Source organism: Passer montanus, unplaced genomic scaffold (assembly GCF_014805655.1).
Source record: "Passer montanus isolate IOZ18808 unplaced genomic scaffold, ASM1480565v1 scaffold30, whole genome shotgun sequence".
NCBI lineage: Eukaryota > Metazoa > Chordata > Aves > Passeriformes > Passeridae > Passer > Passer montanus.
In genome coordinates this window covers 1,782,061-1,801,415 of record NW_024367708.1, presented here as the reverse complement: position 1 = coordinate 1,801,415, position 19,355 = coordinate 1,782,061, and the positions used below count along the sequence as shown (strand labels likewise).

General features: G+C 36.1%; 1 protein-coding gene across 5 annotated transcripts in view; it reads left to right on the top strand.

Annotated features, from left to right (window-relative positions):
- PCDH9 (protocadherin 9) overlaps positions 1-19,355 on the top strand; it is a 671,353-nt gene that overhangs the window by 295,576 nt on the left and 356,422 nt on the right. For 3 of the 5 annotated variants that reach the window (XM_039714627.1, XM_039714630.1, XM_039714631.1), the window contains exon 3: positions 763-828. The exons of the other annotated variants lie outside the window; for them this stretch is intronic. In XM_039714627.1, the coding sequence (XP_039570561.1) occupies positions 763-828 (66 nt within the window). The remainder of the gene's footprint in view (positions 1-762; positions 829-19,355) is intronic. 5 annotated transcript variants of the gene reach the window in all.

Here is a 19,355-nt window from a genome sequence, read left to right as displayed (position 1 = left end):
TTGTTTTGGCTTAGATAGCTCAGAACTATCCTGGTAGTTTTCTATTGTTGGCTTAAATAACAGCATCAGTTCCTATCAGAATAGGCAAATTTAAAGGTTCTGCAAACTTAGTAACCTACTGAACTTTCCCTTCACTGTTCTCTTACAGTCATATACACACAGTCTTTATGACTCTAGTCCTTGGAGACATGATATTTTGGGGTGTGTGAGTATTATACTCAGGAGGAAACCTGAAGTAGTACACTGTGCTATTTATATTCAGCAGTTCGTAACAGAGAATGAACATCCATTAATGCTCCCACATTAAACACAGTTTTAACTGCAGTTTCAAAGATCTGCTGGTTTTGCTTTTTTGAGTCTCAAGGCTGATTAATAATATCTTAATAAAAAGCTTAATAGTGCATTAAACTAAAAAAGGAGAAAAGTTTCTTATTATGAGACATCTTGGTAGCTCACTAAACAAAACAATAAAAACTCATCTGAAAATCTGTTGCCTGAGTACAACAAAATGTTCAACAATAGGCTTTCAGAAACCACACTGATGTTTGATGTAGCATTTTAAATGTTACCACCCATATGTTTGGTAACACTAAGCTATGAAGTTTGTGAACCCTCATAAAAAGTTATTTATCTGTCTTCCCTAGAAATTTACTCACATTTTTCTTTCTACAGTACCAATTTTGGGCCATTTGGGGAGGTGGGTGATCTGAATCAGTAGTAAGAATGACACATCTTTTTTATTGAAATATTATTGCTTTTTAGGCACTGAATTTTGGAGATATGTCGAAGTACTTGTGGGAGATTTGGGTACCTGACAAACCATGGGTGGTAAGATATCAGATCCACTGCAATAAATAAAATAAGCATTTAATTTAAGATAGGTGTTTTTGGGCCCTGCTGACTGAATTCAATGGACTGAACTCCTGCAGGGCTCTTAAGAAGTGCAGTATTGCAAATGTATCCAAGTGTGTTTCCATTCTTTTCAATATTGTCACACTGGTGCAAAGTTGAAGTAATGCCTGTAGTGAACTAAAACTGTGTGGTAGCATCTGACAGGGGGAAGAGAGAATTTTTCAGCTGAAGTTTATAATAAGGCCATTCATCTTATCTTTACTCAGACAAGTGAGTGGTTAGTTACTGCCTTTTAGGGCAATTAATGGCTCACAGCTGGACCTACTGAACAGTACCCTTCTCCAGACATCCTCCTGAAAGTCTTGTTTAACACTTCCTTCTGGAGTCCAACCCAATAAGCCAGGGAAAGTAACAATCTCCTTTTGAGTACCATGTGGATATCTCAGAAAATGAGTCCGGCAGATGCTGTCTGCTGTCCACTATCAGGTCAGGAGTCAGAGAAGAACCAGAGTTCAATGCTTTGATTTCTAAATCCCTCCATTAAGGAAGAGTCATAGTCTGTTCAGATGTGTACTTTTTTTTTTTTTCCCAGAAATGCGGTCTCATCTCTCAGTTTACACACTGGATTTTTGTGGGAAATAAAGGACTGTAGAATTTGTCCACTATACGTATTTTTGAGGAGAGTCTCTTCAAAACTAATACCAGAAAACTCCATGTAGAAGCTCAGAACTTTCTAGTGTTTTAAAGGTTGAAAGCAATAAATGCAATTTAAATTTAGTTGCATCCTATTACATATTTAATTGAATTTGTTCAACTGTTTAAAATATAAATTTACAGTATGATGTTATTTCCTTTGTAATATAGAGCTTTTCCCAAAACTACACACTTTTTGTCACTTCCTTTAAGCTAGATCAGAATAAAATTTCCTGGAAACTGGAGTTCCTGTGTCAGATTATAAATTTAAAATTGCATTTTCTAACTACCTACTGGGTGTTTGAATTTTTAGCCTTAATAGTAAGATATGTTACCTTCAGTGTAGGCATGCCAGAGATAATGGGCTTGCTTTAATTTTTCTAGCATAAAATATTCTGAATAAACTTTATTGAATCTCTATTAGTGTAGTATAAAATTGATCTAGATTAAAACCTCCTAGATATCGGTCTCTTTTCTAATTATAGAGAATGCAGTGATTATAAATTAATTTATTACCACAAGAAATTTGAAGGAAATTTTCAGTAAAAGAAAGGCATTAGACACAGTTGAAGCCAAGTAATTTAAAGTGAACACAGTAATCAATGGGATTCACAGTTGAGCTAGATGATCACTGTAGGTCCTCTCCAACTGAAATATTATATTCCATTCTATTTAGTACCCAACACTAGAAATCTATGTGAATATAGCTATTTATAAATTCTTTTTACAAAAAGAAATAATGGTTGGACCTTACCAATGCAGACTCAGGCAATGGAACAAAGTGTGAGACTAAACATTCACATATGTCTTTAGCTCAGCTTTGGTATATCTCCTTTTGTATTGGTCCTGAATGCAATGTTTTAGCAGAAACTGTCAAGCCTAATATTTTATTTCATTGTATTTCATTTTAAAATAAAGAGTTGCACTGTACTGATTTATTTAAATCCAAGGACAATATATATGTAATACTTCATGATCAAGTCAGTTTTTGAGGGAAGGTATATTATTCTATACATCACATTGTAAAAGCTGGTACCTTAAGAGCTACAGATATTAGGGAAATGTATTTCAGGAAGGAAGATGTTTATTACCAGAAAGCAAGTACTAAAGTAACTAAACAGGAAGAAAGTTCTAAGCTTTCAAGATAATTTCTGAAAAAGTTTATGGAAATCTCAGCCTTTGCCTAAGAATTATCTTTGTCAGACAAATTTTTTTCAGCTAGGTTCAATACTTCAAGAGATTTTTTAAAAATGTGTGAAATATTTATTTCCTATTCTTGTTCTAGGTTTTCAAAAATAGAGAAAGTTATTTTCTTTACCAGCTGATATTAGAATATGGAAGACCTTTGGATTTTTAATTTTTTTTTTTTTTTGATTTTTGATAGCTGACAGCAATAGCCCATCTAATCAGTTTAATTAAGGCTTCTTTTCTGTGCCTTTTAATGTTAGGCTTTGAAAAAATCTTCCAAGCTGTTACTTATGTAAGGTACTTTAGGTGTTCTAGTATATTTTTATCATTTTAATATTGATGTTCACAGTCTGAGAAGTATCTAAGTAATGTTGATGATCTCTAGAGTGAATGAGGACTGCACATTTTGCAATGCATTATTGAGTATGAATAAAGTTTTCTTGTATTCTTTAAAAAAAAACCAAAGAAAACTAGCTGAATTACCTATGAGTACTTTGCACATCTAAATAGCAGCCTCTTTCAAAAGGATTCTTGGCAAAGCAAATATCCATTAACATTGTATCTAATAGAATAAAAAAAAAAGCCTTAAAACAAGTTTCAGAACTAATGGATTTTCTATTTCTTGAAGTTCAATTTCAGTCACTTCAGCCTTTAATATTTGTGGTAGATGATCCTAAATACTAGATGCTGAAGCTTTTAGGTAAGTGTCTCATGTAGGTGATAAGCAGCAGTGCAGACAGCACAATTTTGTGGGGGAACTGGGTTGGGGTGGGATGGATGCAGGAAAGGAAACACAGAACTCGGTGATGAATAATCTAAAAGATATTTAGATAATTTAATATATTAAGGATGTGGGAGAGATGAGAACATGTGGATAGTACTTTGTCTTTTAATCAGCTTATTCTAGCTGACACATTCCCACACATTCTCACCCACACACAGGCACACACCAGTTCAAGTTGCATTTCCTTCAGCCTGGTTCAAACCAGCATGCAGGGCTACAGGACACACACTCCAACTACACATCCAGGCTGGACCCTAGCTGCCAACTGGATTCTTATGAGTGTGGTTCAGGCTTAGTCTTTTATGGGATGCTGGATGCCTGTGGATGTGTTCATTCATGAGGAGCTGTTGTCTAAACTGTCTGTGGATTTATAAATCATACTGTTGGTGTAAGCCACTATAAACCAAGCCAGTGAGCCTGTGGCCTCATTGTCGTGTGGCTTCAGGCCAATGTCCTTGATATCATCCATATGTAAGGCCAGCTAGCAGCTGTCATGGAGGTTATTATCATTCAGTTCTCCCAGCCCAAATCTGGTACAAAGTGTGAAGTCAGCAACAATTATGTAACACAGAGTTCAGCTAGTGTGGCTTTGTCTTGTGTCTCACACAAGGTTAATTTTGTTATTTACACATGGGCAGTTGTAGCAGTGGTTCCACTTATCTAAGCTGTGCTTTTGGGTAGATTCTTATCTTGTGTCATTCGATCAAAACAATCCCTTCTAGGAATATAATGGTACTTTGGCACTGACAACATTAACATCTGTTCCTTGGGCGTGGAAATGCTTCCCACACCAACACCTTAATACACAAATCTGAGAGTGTGCTTGTATAGGAGGGAGGAAAAAAAAATCAGAAGCAAAAGGAAGGAAGGTTTGTGGAGGATATATTATAAGCACAAATCTTGTGACTGAGCTTGACCTAAATTAACAGCATCTTTCTTTGAGAGAGGAAAGATATACAGACTCTAGGAAATGAGCTAAGGTTAAAGACGAAAATCCAAGACTATTCAAATATCTCTTGTGATTATGTACCACATAAATTACTTGACTTCCAAACAGCAGATTGTAGAGGAATACTTTTTTCTCCTGTAAAAAGAAAAAAAAAGGGAAAAAGAAAAAAAAAAAAAGGGAAAAAGAAAAAAAAAAAAAGGGAAAAAGAAAAAAAAAAACCACCACTTTTTCTCTGCTGTTCAAGCTAGATGACAACTATTTGAGTCAGGATTCTTAGAAATGGAATGTTCTGTACATTTTAAATTTTGGAGTCTGTGCATACAGATATAGTTATTAATCTTGTCAGAAGTTTTCACAGATTTTATTTTGTTCTGATCATAACTCTTTATGCCAATTAACTGGTAAGGGAAGTACCTTAAATTGGATATAATTCAGGAATTTTGGACAAACAGTGATCTTCTTATCTTCTTTGTAATTAGTTTTTATTATGTCTTTGTCTGCAAAGTAAGCTTCTTTGCTGCTTAGATCTGTCATTAAAATTGCTTGGGAAACAGCTTTCAAATGAATCTAAATAGATGCTGGTCAATGAAGCACTGCTCTTCTGTCTCAAACGTGAAGTGAAAATGAATTTATCAGGTTTATATAAAAAACAAGTTTAGATAAACATAAATATCTACATATACATCTTGACTTCACTTCTTTCCCTAATTGGTAACATGCAATGTACAATTCTCATTTTTGATTCACCCCTTTGGTGTCTGCATCTCCCCTTAGGGATTCAAGCTGTTTTCCTCTCCTGCTGTAATTGAAATCAAACTTGTTGCAGTCTGTAATTGATAGTGAATCTAACAATCTAATGCTTTATATGAGACAGATGCACAGCAGAAGCACATGAAGCAGCATATGGAAAAGTAAGTGCCCTACTGGGGTGAAGATAGATCCATTCTTGTTTTGTTAAACAATATTCCAACACTTTGATAAACTAGTTCACCTGCATTTTCTTAAGTTGAGAGACACATGTAGAACATTTGGAGTATATGAGCTGTATTAATAGAAACAGTTAGACCACATCTTTCACTCCTCATGAAGAACTGTACTTCCAGACTCTCATATACTTGCTTTGACTCATCTATTCTCTGCTGTTAAAGAAAAATATTCTTGTTTCTGTCTCACTGTTGTTATGACAGGTCTAATGGCTCATAAGGGAATGTAAATCTAGATGTTCTCTCTCCCTCTTGTTTTGGCATCTAATGCAAATCATAATCTTGTGTAAGGAAGGCAACTTTTTGTCTCTGGGTGAAGACATTTGCTGAGAATCTGCCATTGGAAGCAGGATGCTGCTGTCTATCAGCAATATGTAACATATTCCTGTTTTTCTCTCTCTTTAGTCCTATAATATTTCCACTGTTAGTGAATAAAATAATAAGATATTTGTAAGTATTATCCTATATCTTCCTTTTACTCTCTCTCTCATATATAAGGGAAAAAAGAGCCACTCATGAATGTTATATTAAGTAAAACCTTAATATCTTAAAATATGTGGGATTTCCTTTGTTTTATTTCTGTTACCACTCTGTTGAGGATCTGTTCTAGTTTCTACACTTGGAAGGGTTATATAGTTTTAATGGCATTATTCTGTGTAGCTTGTCTTCATGACAAAACATACTGTAATTAAATATAGAACTGAGAAGAAGTTGTAGGTTAATAATAACTGTGTTTACTGATGGATTTCTTAAGATATTTTGAAGCATATTTTCTTAGCAGAAATAATGTAATTGTCACCTCTGTAGATTTCCTCATATCTGGTTTTGAAAGGAGCCTCACATGTTCCTTCCAGTGCTACTGATAACAAGCTGTTATCAGCACATCTGATTCAAGCAGACTAAAGCTTTGAGCTATTGCATCCATAACTAAGACTGAAGACCTAGCTTAAGTCAAAAATCATACTTATTCTGTGATGCTTCTGACCCTAAAGATGTTGTCTTGTGTAAAGTTTAGCAGGATTTCTCCTGAGGTAGCAAAATTCCTTTAGGTATATCTAAATAAATATTAGCTTTCTAATGAATACTTATAAAGTGATTTAGAGGAAAGCTAGTTATTCTGTAACTCCTCAGATAACACCTGGTTTCTCAGGGATCAGAGAAAAAAATAGAGGATGAATTAACTTCCTTACTCTGTTCACAATCACAGTGGAGATTATTCTCATTAAATATTTATCCATCATGGAGTAGAAAGAGGGTTGAGTAATCAAACAGTTGGTGTTAATTTAAATGTCAAACCACAATTAGAAAAAACATTCTTGCAATCAAATTTTATTGTGTTTTCCCAGTCTGTACTCTGACTCAAGGTTTTCTACCCTGAGGGAAGAGAGGGGAGTCCAATATGGATTTGACTCAAATTTCCTGAACTTTTTCCTCTTTTTGAAAATTTCTGTGACTCAGTCTTTCCTTCACAAGGTTAACATGAGGCTGTTAGTTATTTCTTGCAAATAGATTTTCCTCCAACTTGATCAGTCACTATCCTGAATGGATTCTACGTTTTCCATTGCTGCACTGGAGGTACCTGTTGACAATTTATCCAGCTTGTCAAGCTTATTCTGAATAGGAGTGCAGACTTCCAGCATGCAGAGCGTTTTCCACCAGCTTGGTGTCATCTGCAAACTTGCAGAGAATACCCTCTGCCTCATGATCTGTTTTATTAATGAAAGCATCAGCTGCAAAGGCATCCTTAGCTCCATTAACCATCCCTATAAACAAGATGCTATTGGAACCATTTGAACCTGGCAGTCCAAGAAATTTTTCCAGGCACCTGGTAATCCACCCACTCAAAACATATTTTCACCCATTTATTAGTGTGGATTAAATAAAATATTTTTCAAAATCATAAATAGGATCAAGGAGACCTTTTTTCATCAAGACAATGACCTCATCACAGAAGACAGTCAAGTTGGACAAGCATGATTTGCCGTTGGTAAATGCATGTAGGATCTCCTCCTACTCTGTGTGCCTGGGTGTAGTCTCCAGGAGGCATTTTTTTGAGTAGTGAGCCTAGACTGACTAGAGAAACCTGCTGTTTCTCCAATAATCATCCTCCTTTTTTTTCAAAAATGAGCAAATATTCCTGTCATTAGAAACCTACCCTAATGACCCAGACATTTTTAAGACCATAAACAGTGGGTGATGTCCCATACAATTAATTGGTTTATGTCCCAGTCTTCTACTGGGAATAATTTTGAGTCTCCCAGACCCTGGCACAGGCTCAGAGGATCTGGGAGGTTTGATACAGTCATTACCCCTAGAAACTAAAGAAGACATCTATTACCTCAGTTTTTCCATGCTCTTTGCCACAAGGTTTCCTACAGCTTGAGTGATGGTCCCACATTTCCCCTGTCCTCCTTTTGCTGATAACATAACATAACATTCTTTTTATGCATCATAGTCCTCAGTAGTATGACCTCTAAAGCAGTACTGGCTTTTGTAATGCAGCTGAGCACAGTCAGGATTTCCCGGTTATCCACACTGACCTTATGCTGTGCCTGTTAGACTTCCTGGGCTTCACACTAGACTTTTCCAGTGCTTTGAAGAAATTGTCACTGATGATCAGTCAGCTCTCCTGAGAATCTTTACCCTCCAGGCCAGTCCCATTAGACCCCACCAAGCAGATCCCTAACAAGTTTAAATCTACCTTTCTAAGTTTGTAATTTTTTTTTTTTTGCTTGGTAATAGTTTCAACTGTGTGTATTCGGTCATTTTATCAGCCATGAGTACTCGGTCAGTTTATCAGCCATGAGTACACTTCTTGTAAATAAAGCCAATTCTTGATGGTGGCCAGAAGTCTCTTCAAATTTTTTGCCTCCTCTGAGAATCACCCTCGTGATTGTGAAGTTCCCCCAAATTTTATTAAGGTTTCATTTTCTCTTCTTGATCAGTCTTTAGCAGACACTCATCACTGCATCCAGCCTGATCTCAATCCATCAGCTCTGCCAGTTAATCACATGCTCCAGTGCAAATCTCCATGTATTCACACTGTCCACATTCATAGAGTGCAACCTCTCCTCCTCTCTTGTCCTGTGGAGCTTGTATGAACTCCCTGTGATTGTTTTCAGCTGGACCTGTGTTTGTGTACAGGCACCTGAGGTGAGCCCCTGAGCTGTGCTGTGTTAACAGAGCATGGTCCCTGTGTGTTATGCTTGTGTGTGACATGTTTTCACTTTCTCCTGACCTTCCTCTAAGATCACTTGCTCACCATCCCTAGATGTTTGAAATGCTTTTCACCAGATTAGCAAGCTTCTGTTCAAGCCTCTTTTAGAGGATGAGTCTTGGTGCACTTTATTAAATACATCATGACATAGACATATTTGGCATATATATTTAACCTATGCATACAGAATATATATGCGTGTATTTAGTGTCTATCCATCCTTAAATACTGTATGAGTATTTCATGAGGAGAACAGAGGAGTTCATGAGGAGAACAGACACTTTGTATATATTGTTCTGCATTTGTGCACAGCAGGTGAAAGAAGAGAATGTAAGAAACTTCCTAAAGTACTGAATAATTATCTTTTTTATTTGGTGTATTGCCTTCAGATTTTTATCTCCTACATGACTTTCTGGCAGCATTATCTTTCAATCTGATTTTTCAAATGGTACAATGTGGTTTTTGTTTTTTGAACACCGTTGAAATGAGAGACAGAAAACAGCCTGGCCAATTTGATGGTGATGATTTATACTTCTTTGTAAAGAAAGTGTTGAAATGTTTTGGAAAGGCTGGTCCTGTATAGGGATTCAAAACACAGTAGTTAAACAGATTCAATGTTCGTATTCTTTTCTTCTAGAACTATAATTATATATTTAAAAAAAAACAAAACATCATCAGCATGCAGTATTCTAAACACATTTGACATGTAGTACTAAATTCTGCCATTAAAAAAGACATTTTTGCATACTCCCACAGATTTATTTTTTTTAAAAGCTACTTTTCTTGGTGGAAAAAAAGAGAAAGATAATTTTTATGTATTTGAATATTTTAAGGAAGTTATATCTATTATTTTATATTACTAAGATGTCTGTCTTTTCTAGTAAGTGGGGTGCAACAAAAGTTATCTAAGTGGGTATTTTTGATAGTATATTGATATGAGAAGTCCCTTGGACATTCCTGCGTTTATACCAGTCTTTATGCTATTTTTTTTTCTTAAACCAATAATTATCATTGTAGGTGGGAGAGATGAGGAAGTATTAATGAGAACCATTCTTCACAAGCTTCCTTCACCTGTCCCATGCCTAATAAAGTAAAATTTTCTTCCATGCTGAAAGAAATTTTTTGAACTTGCATTTGTCCTTGAGGAGGAGAGAATTAAAAAGAACATTATGTTCCAGAACTTGAAGATTTTATGACCTAGTGTTAAATGCAAAGGTGAACTAGGATAAAAATAGATTACAAATGTGATTCACGATAATAACAATTTTGATCTTTTAGTGGAGGGGGAGGGAGGAACATTTGCTTTGATTGAAGATTATGTGCCAGAATTTTTTCTGTTGACATTCACCTGAGATGTTGTTTCTTAAATTTTTCCAGATATTGACTGTACTACAGACCATGCAACCTGCTTTATAGTGTATTAAATGTTAGCACACCCTGTGATTAGGCACTGGATTGAAGCGTTAGTACTTCACTGCCTGAAACTGGAGTTGAAATATCTACATTGTGGATACTTTGAGTTACATAACTACATAGCTACATAACGTAACTTTGAGATACATAACTAGAGCTGCAACACAGCCTTCAAGAGCATGGTGGTTTTGTTTTGTTTGGGGTTTTTTGTGCTGTTTGTATTGTCTATTTGGTTCTTTTTCTCATTTAGGTTCTTTTTGATATGGTTTGGGTGTTTAGTTGCTGTTGGTTTTTTTCCAAATCATATCCAAGAATTTGTTAAAGAAGCTTGGGAAAATTCTGCTCACAGAGGCTGTAGTAATGTATGTATGCCTATTGTTTTTGTCCATCTTTTTTGTGCTATGTGACATCAGATTATGTCCTCAGAGAGACTGGTAAAAAACAGCCCACATGGTTGTCACTGAGGGCAGAATTCTGTTTGTTTTCAAATGCAGAAATTGAATAGGACATGAAATGTCAGTATAGACTAGCAGGAGTGTTTTGTGAGGATAAACAGAGGTGATACAGAAAATGTAATTCAGCACCATCTTTGTCAATGATTGAAGTAGCACAGATAAGGATAACTTTATCCTGATTAAAGTCAGCAGACATTTGCCATTGACCTTCATAATGCTTCTGTGTTTTACACGCTCTATGTGACTAAACTGGAAGTTGGCCAAGTAGGTACCAGTGATTCTTCTCATCACTAGAAATTTAGTCCATTCTGGGTAAAACCTTTGTTACTCTTCCTGTCATCAGGGTGAGATACATAGACATTACTTAAGACCTTTAAAAAATTTTCCTCACTTGTGATTATTCACCTGATTTGAGCATAGAGGGATAAAACATTTTTAGTGACTTTAGTAGCCTCTGAGGACTGAAAATATGAAAAAGAAAGAGGTTTCTCTATTTTTTCATGCAATATGTATCAGATTAATTGTTTCTGGTTGAGGATTAATGAGGCTTTGTGGATGGGGATAAAGTGGATAAGCAGTCACTGATCTTTGTAGGAAATAAATGGAAAGTATTTTATTCTGAAATGTTTTAACATTGCTGAGTCTTTGAAATCAATTTTCTGGGTTTAATACAGTGCTGTTTCGAGCTGTCATATTTCTGATATATTGCAGCACTGTAAACCCTAACATCCTGGACCTTCCTTTAGAGGATTGGGTATATATGCCTGGGTACGTGAATGTAGCAATCAGGAAATAGCACAAAGTGAAATGCCTGTTATTGCATGTTTTTCAGCTTTCCAATGTATTGCAGATCACAGGAATTTATTACAAGAGAGGATTGTTGATTTTGGTTTTGTATTCTTTTTGTTTGTATTTCTTTGTTTTCTGCTTAGATGATCTTCGCTGTGCTTTATTTTTCACTACACCATTCCACTGTCAAAAACAATGCATCCCCTAATAACTACCCCTCCCTCATCAAATAATTCCTTAACATATAGTAAAAGAAATGATTACATTTTGTCTCATACTCTCTCTGTTTCTCCTCTTCCCAAAACCCAACCTGGCCCCTACCAACTTCTGTTAGGTTCAGAATCAGAGGCTTTAGAAAGATAAAAGCTGCCAAACGTATTGGCTAGCAATTCATTTGTACACTTTTCAATTTATGGAACCATCCCTCAGCCTCAGTTTTTAATTTGGTGCTTTAGATGAAACCTTATTTGGGGAAATCAATGAGAAGTTAACCAAAGCCTAGGCAGCTGCAGTGGTTAGAAGTTGACAGCTTTGATTGCATGCCAAACTGACATCTAGGTCTAGTTTTTCTGTTTTACTTATTCCTCATTCTCCAACCTTTTGCCATATCACATAGCACTATCCTATTAAGCTTTGATACTGGTAGGGGAGAATTTGTGTGCTGAACATTGGAGCATTGCTTGTTACCTTATACTGCAATTTTACAGTGACAGAAATATCAAACGAAATAAAATATACAGCAGAAATAGATTTTGAACACAATTTCTGACAATGTTCCAGCTGCTATGCCTGTTGCTCTGATGCCCTTCACTGCTGATGATTTAAACCAGGCTATTGATTAAATCATAGCATTGGTTGAAGGTAAAAGGCCTAAGAAGAATTTATACAGCACAAAGGGATACATACAAAAATATATTATTCATACTCACTGCATGCAAAATTAGTGTGGATCAGTTCACATTTTCCACAAAATTTCTTTACCCTTTTTGTGTTTTGAAATATTTAAAATTATGAACTTTCATTCTTGATGAACTAATATGGCTGTTAAACTGAATTATAACAATGAAATTAGGACAGATAAAATAACATTATATTAATTTCCTTCCACCATTTTAGTAACGGATTTAAACACATAAATATACATTTAAATGTATGCATAGAATCTACATAAACATATCAAAACCAAAAGCTGCTGAGGAACACATTGAGTGCAGGTAGCTTGGGGTGAAGCTGCAGTGGGAGCTGTAGACTGAGGTCTGGGTGGGAGCCCAAGGCAAGAGGCGTTGAATTGCCCACCCTCTGCACAATGAAGGGCACAGGGACATGTGGAGACAGCCAGGTGACTGGACACTCAGTGACACAGCAGGAACCAAAGACTCCAGACTTTGCCAAGGTTGGTCAGCGAGGGGATAAGAGCCCAGCGATTCCTTTGTTCAGGGCCCCTCCTGACAGGCACCAGCTCTGGCTATTTCTGTGTTACTCCACCATGAATAAATGGCTTTATGGAACGAGACATCTGAGACTCTGCCATGGGAAACCTGGGGCCAAACTGGTTAGGAAACCTGGTTTGGCTGTATGAGTGGGTTGTGTGTGGAGTTAAAAGAGAGATCTACTGAGTCACTGTAGCTGAAAAGGGGTTTTGGTCCTAGCAGGGTCAGTCTGGGGTGGTGGGCATGTGACTGAAGCAGTGCCTTCTGAATAGTCAAAATGAGATGTTTCCTTAACAAAACTAAATAAAGACATATTTACATATAGCCATGTGTGTGAACTATAAAATTACTTGTGTAATAGGTACTATGCAGATGTCAGTTAGCAGAGTAAGTGAAGTGTCTCAAGAAGTCAACAGATTTGATGAAATAACAGAGACTTACAGTGCCTGTAGCCATTTTACCATGTAGATCCAGCCTCCAAATGTCCATAGTAGTGAAAACCAGGTGCTGTAAACAGCATGTAACAGAACAGCTTTTTACAGTGACAGAAAACAATGAGTAGAGGGGAAAAAAATAGAGACCATGATGCAGAGAGAAGGTGAGAGTGATGGGTGCCTACTTAGGTCCTTCTCTGCACCGGTGGGGTCACTCATTGAAGCCATGGGTTAGAAAGTAATGAAAAGCAATCAGCTTTGGATAATGTCCCATTGCAGGTATGGCTAACATTGAAAGCTCTTTTGGGTAACTTCTTATGTCATGCTTTTTTTTAATTCCAATTGTCTGAATCTGTCCTGCTGAAAGTAGGTCTGAAGGAAGAGTAGGTGTTTGATCTTACTCTGAATAAAGTCAAAACAAAATTGTTTTTGACTTTAGTGGCACAAGTAATGTCCATAGAGAGAAACAACTTAAGCATTCCCAGCATATTTAGAATATTTCCAATATAAAATGAGAACTCAGAAACTAAAAGCTTACAGTTTTGAACCTAAACTTACTTTTTTGCTGGGGACTTGTTAGGCAAATGAAGATTGCTTTGACATGCTGTTATTCACTGTAAAGATGGAGTTTAATAAAAAGTCTGGAGGAGTAAATGTGATAATCTTTTGGTATCTCTTACTGTACTTTAAATGCTATCTCAATATTAATTCCAGAACATAAGGCCAGAGAAGGATTTTCAAATAGTGGCCTAAAAACTGCAAGTGACCTACTGTTTCAAAAATTATGCCAAGGCTAACTAAGGAAAGCCCAAGAGGTTAAGTTAATTAGATTAATTTTGAAATTATTCATCATTGTCTGTGATTACATCTGGTCATGTCTTTTCCATATTGCTGCTAAAGAAGTTAACAACTGAAATCAAGTACATATCAACAAGAAGTGTTTCTTTGAGTCTTAAAGTTGGGGGGTTTTTTTGGTTTTTGTTTTTGTTTTTTTTTCCCCCTCATTAACATAACAAATCTCAAACTGAGATGGGATTTCTCATGGGATTTCTTTCTTCAATTTCTTTTGGGGTGTCTTTTTCAGCTAGCTAGGACAATTTCTTTGTTTAAATCATCCCATTATCTTCAATTTTTTACTTTTTTATGAGAGTAGGATTAACATAGAAAACTATTTATATTTATCAAAATAATAAATATTTTGAATAAGAATTTTTCTTTTGTCTAAGGCTGGAAGTACACCTAAAAATAGAAATGGTGGGAGAGCAAATTCCCAAACACAAACTGATGCTTAAACAGGTTATCATCTAAGTTGTAGATGTCAATTCAAGGGCAAAACCCCAAAATTAGTTTATAGGTTCAGTGTCGCAGAGTCTGTAAGTTCCTAAGCTTTTTCAGCTAAAGTTAATATTTCAAATAATCTGTCAATTTGGATGCACAGGGGCACCAATCAAATTGGCTGAACTACACATTCTGCTGTCAAACCTGTGATATCCAAATATGTTTAGACAAAAAGTACTCATCTCTGTGAATGATCTCCATGAGAAGATACATCATCCAGTGGGTGGATTTTTAGGAATGTGTATCATGTGTTTACTGTGCTGAGTACAGTGTGAAGCATCAGCCAACAGCTTTGTTGCTTGGAGGTGGACAGATGAAGAAGCAACCTGCAGTAGAGGGCCCTGACACAGCTTTTGCAGCACTCTGTTGGGACAGACCAGGGGCCTGTCCAGGGAGGAGCATGATCATTGTGTGCATCCTTTTACTTTGCATGTGAAGAATTAAAATTTTGAGCATACTGTATTTATTCAGTGAAATTGTACTGGAAAATAATCTGACATTGCAGACAGTGGTGTTCCTTGAAGCTAGTGTAGTTTCTCTATGGCAGGGAACTCAAGAGTTGGGATGGAGGAAAAGAGTTCAAATGTAAAGAATCATGACTCAACGGAATATTTTAAGTCAATCTGGTGCTCAATGTGTGTGAACTTATTTTTTTCCTGGTTTTGGTTCCAATACTGTTTGTGCAAAGATGATAAAGCAAAAGCAGATTTTGAACATGGGTATAGAATACAGGACAAAAATTTGAACACATATTTTAAAAAGAAAAGGAAAAGATAAGGAAATAGAAAAAATATGTTTTTCTCAGAAATTAAGGGAGAAAATAAGTTTTAAGTGGTATTTTTACAGAGATGTTTAGGTCTAGATTGATAATACGATCAAGTCTAGGAGAAGAAAGTACATCTGCTGGGTCTGTTCCATTGACCACCCATAGTTCTTTTCCTTCATGCCAAGGGTTCCATTCTGCCTGTCCCATCACACAGTTTCAAATTCCCTTCCAGGAAGCTCAATATATTGCAGAATTTAGGTGTTCAGCTTCTTCATAAAGTCTGTGTTGAGAGCAGGTACATAAACACCCAATGTCCTTAATGGGTGTTTACAATGCTCTAAGGCATATTTAGGAACAAAATTCTCATTTGTCAGGGTGCAGATTTTTTGGAATGCTACTTAAATATGTGGAAACATGGAAACATAGGAAGATTTTGAACAAAACAAAACAAAACAAAGATAAGAAACACATATATTTTTGTTTATTATTATTAAAGAGTATGAGATCTCTGCAGTGAACATACTCCACTCCAGACATTTAGTTCTTATGCAATAAGTACAGTGATTTTGAAATAAATTTGACAAGATAAAAAGTAATTATAAAGGTTGTTTTATACTTCTGTTGTAGTGACTGCATTGAGATCTAGAATTTATTGAAAATTACAAAATGCATGATCCTGCCTCAAATTTTTGTGCTACAGCTGCAACATTCAGAAGTCCTGAAATCACTAGTTGCAGATTATATGCAACTTCCATAAGGTCAATGGCAATTTTTCACATCTTGTTTGATGAGACTTGGGGTGCACAGCTGTAGTTTTGCAAGTATTTTTTATACCTGATACTTCTGGATTCATTCCTTTGGAACCAGCTCCTTCCTTATTCTACTTATACAGATTATGCTGCATAATCCACAAAGATTCTGTTGTAGATTCTTCTGTGAGGAAAATATAAATTAGTTTGTTGTGAAACCAAAATACAACTTAGCACCCCACATGACATGAATTTTGCATTGCAAACATTAGTGATGTTAGGTTTACAAATGTTGGCAAAATATGTTGGAAGATGGACTGCTGCCTGGGCACTCTGAAACAAGATACTGAACCCCAGAATGCTAGCATGAAATCCATGGAAGCTTTGTCATGATTTAGTGAAATGTCAAATTATGCCTGAAGAAAGATGGACAGCTGTAATTCATAAGCACAGTAGGAACAGATGAATTGCAAGGTCAAATCTCATTCTGGAGTAGAGCACTAAGAATGATTTTTATTTCATTTTTAACTCCACCAGAAGATTGAAAAATAATGAAATTATGTTTTCAAGTCTATGCATGAGTGTCCATAGAGCGGAAAGGTTTTCTCAGAAGTATCTCTTCTTCTTTTTTCCTCATAATTTCTAAGTATAGATTTATTTTTTTTTTTTGTGACTATATGAATGAAGATGACTTAGGAGAGTAAAACTTTTGGGTGAAAATCTGTAATTTTGAACAGAGAATTAATTACCCATTTTCATGCAAGCTTTCATGTTCAAGATTCAAACTTACACATCAATTGTACAGAATGAATTTACAACAGATCTATTAACCTGCCCTCTCTTGAAGAACAAAATCTGTAAAAAATTATAGGAGCTACATGGGTGGTATCACAGAAAAAAACCCCATATTATATTTAACCCTTCAATGTAGGGGTAGGTAATGAATTAAGTACTCACCATCAGACACTTCTGGAAGCTTAGATTAAATGAGCTGATCTCCGTTTAGGTCCCACAAAGTAATACTCTTACTCTCCTTTTGTTTGTTTTTGGCCACACCTGCCACATCAAATCAATTAATTCAGGGACTCAATTATTCCTTCACCTTAGACTACATTTCAGGTGTGTTGAATCTGTTTGATTCATTTGTTTGGGTGTTGGCATATGGATAAATACTAAGGTTCAAGGACAGCTTTTTCTAGGTACTTGGGACTTAGCCTGATTGCCATGGCATTTCTAATATGGAGAGTGGCCTGGCAACTGCATCAGTCAATTCATGTAGGACTCCGGGATGCATCTCCTCATGTCCCATAGACTTCTGTGTGTTCGGGTTTCTTGGGAAGCTGATCTTCTCTTACAGAGTCTTTGTTTTTCGCACTCCCAATCCTGCTTTCCATTCACTTGAGTCAGGGGGAAGAGAGTTTACCAGGAAGGCTGAGGCAAAATGGTTGTCAAGTAGCTCAGCCTTCTTGTTCACTGTTTCTAATATACCAGTTGTGTTCATTGGTAGCATAAATGCTTCCTTTGATCTTCTTTTCCTGGCTGACATACCTGTAGAAGCCCTTGATATTTTTTGCCTCCCTTGCCAGGTTCAGATCCAGTTTTCTTTCCATTCCCTTCCCTATACAACTGGGCAACATTCATATGATTTTCCCAGGGTACCTGTCCCTGCTTCCACTGCCTGTGGAACTGTCTGTGCCACTGAATATCAATTTGTTGAATATCTCTTTGTACTTTTGCACTGGTAAATGTCATCATGTGTATTTTTTTGTTGTTTAGCTAAATGTAGCTTATATTCACATGCCTGTAAGAAAAAATTCATGTCTTGCACCATGTCTAAATATTTCTTCTGACTGTGATTTTTTGAGGAATGTTTGGACTAAGTTTCAAAGAAGTAGCTATACTTTTGAAACTGTTGTCATGCTGTCACTTCTTACATGAAAGAACAAACTTTCTGAAGTTACCTCTGTAGAGTCTTTATATATCCTGGCTTTTCTGGCTGTGAATCAAGATCCTGTTAATAAGAGTTCTTCTGATCACTCTTGCTACATTTGGCAAAAATAAGGGGATACCTCCTAAAGAAGAGAATATCTAAGCTGTAACGGTCCTCAAAGATTAAAAAAATTTCAATTATCCTTCCCACAGGTCCAGATTTAAGTGTAGTTTAATCCTTGTAACCACCTCCACTTAACAAGTGAGTCACACATTTTCTATCACATGAAAGCTGTGAATATTCTGAAGTGTAGCCTGAGATTGAAGCCAACATATAAATCTCATGTAGATGGACAACAATATGACTAATTTTTTCTTCTAATTAGAGCATAACATTTTTACATAATTTCAGGGGAAAGAAGGAGTTGTGTTTAGTAAAAAAAAAAAAATTGTTTTGGTATTCTTTCAATTTAGAAGTATTTTTTTAACATACTGGTAATGCCTGTAATATTATTTGAAAGACTATATGCCATGGTCAGTTGTCCAGCTCTGACACTGCATTGTTCAAGTCAGTAACAGTTAACACTGTCAGTAACACTATCTGACACAGCCTTTTGTGTCAGATTTCCTTAAAGAGATATTGTTGAAACTCTCTAGGATAGAGGCAAAAATTAATATAGTAAGGTAGATCAGGGATCTACCATTGGAGGCTGCATTTAGTTAACAAGAGTCTTTATTTAATGATACATGAATGCATTATTATGTGACCTGATAAATGGTTATAAACTCATCAATACACATCTATTGAATCTACTAATAAATAATTGTAAAATTAAACATAGGTCAAGAATTTGATAATTTTGCATTTGTCAGGGGTTTGGTCATTTGTTTGCTTGTTTTTAATATCTTGTTATCTCAGGTAGGAATGTAGTACTCAGGTACAAGGTACTTTTACTTTCATTTTCAAGTTCAGACTTCCAAAAGTACTTCTTGACAATACAGAGAAAATAACTTTCACAGAACCTAGAAGTGGGATGATTCCCATACATTAGTGTGTTCAGCACCTTATAAGAAAACCTTGCACAGGCATACTAATTACCAACCAGATCAAGTAAATATATTTGTCTGGTTCTCTCACTATAGCTGCAAACTGTAGCTCCCTCTCTAAGCAGTTATGTTGGCAGATGGCATGCTGGTCCTTTTCCAGTAGACTTTGCCAGCTCACAGGGCTACCACCCACTCCCTTCCTCTTTCCCCAACCTTGCACCTCCTGTATCTTTTTAATACCCTTGCATCTCCCCAGAGCTCTTGGAAGGTGCTGTATTTAGAGAAAGGACAGTTTCATGTTCCAGGAGATTTTAAAACATGCCAACTAAGGCTTAGCTG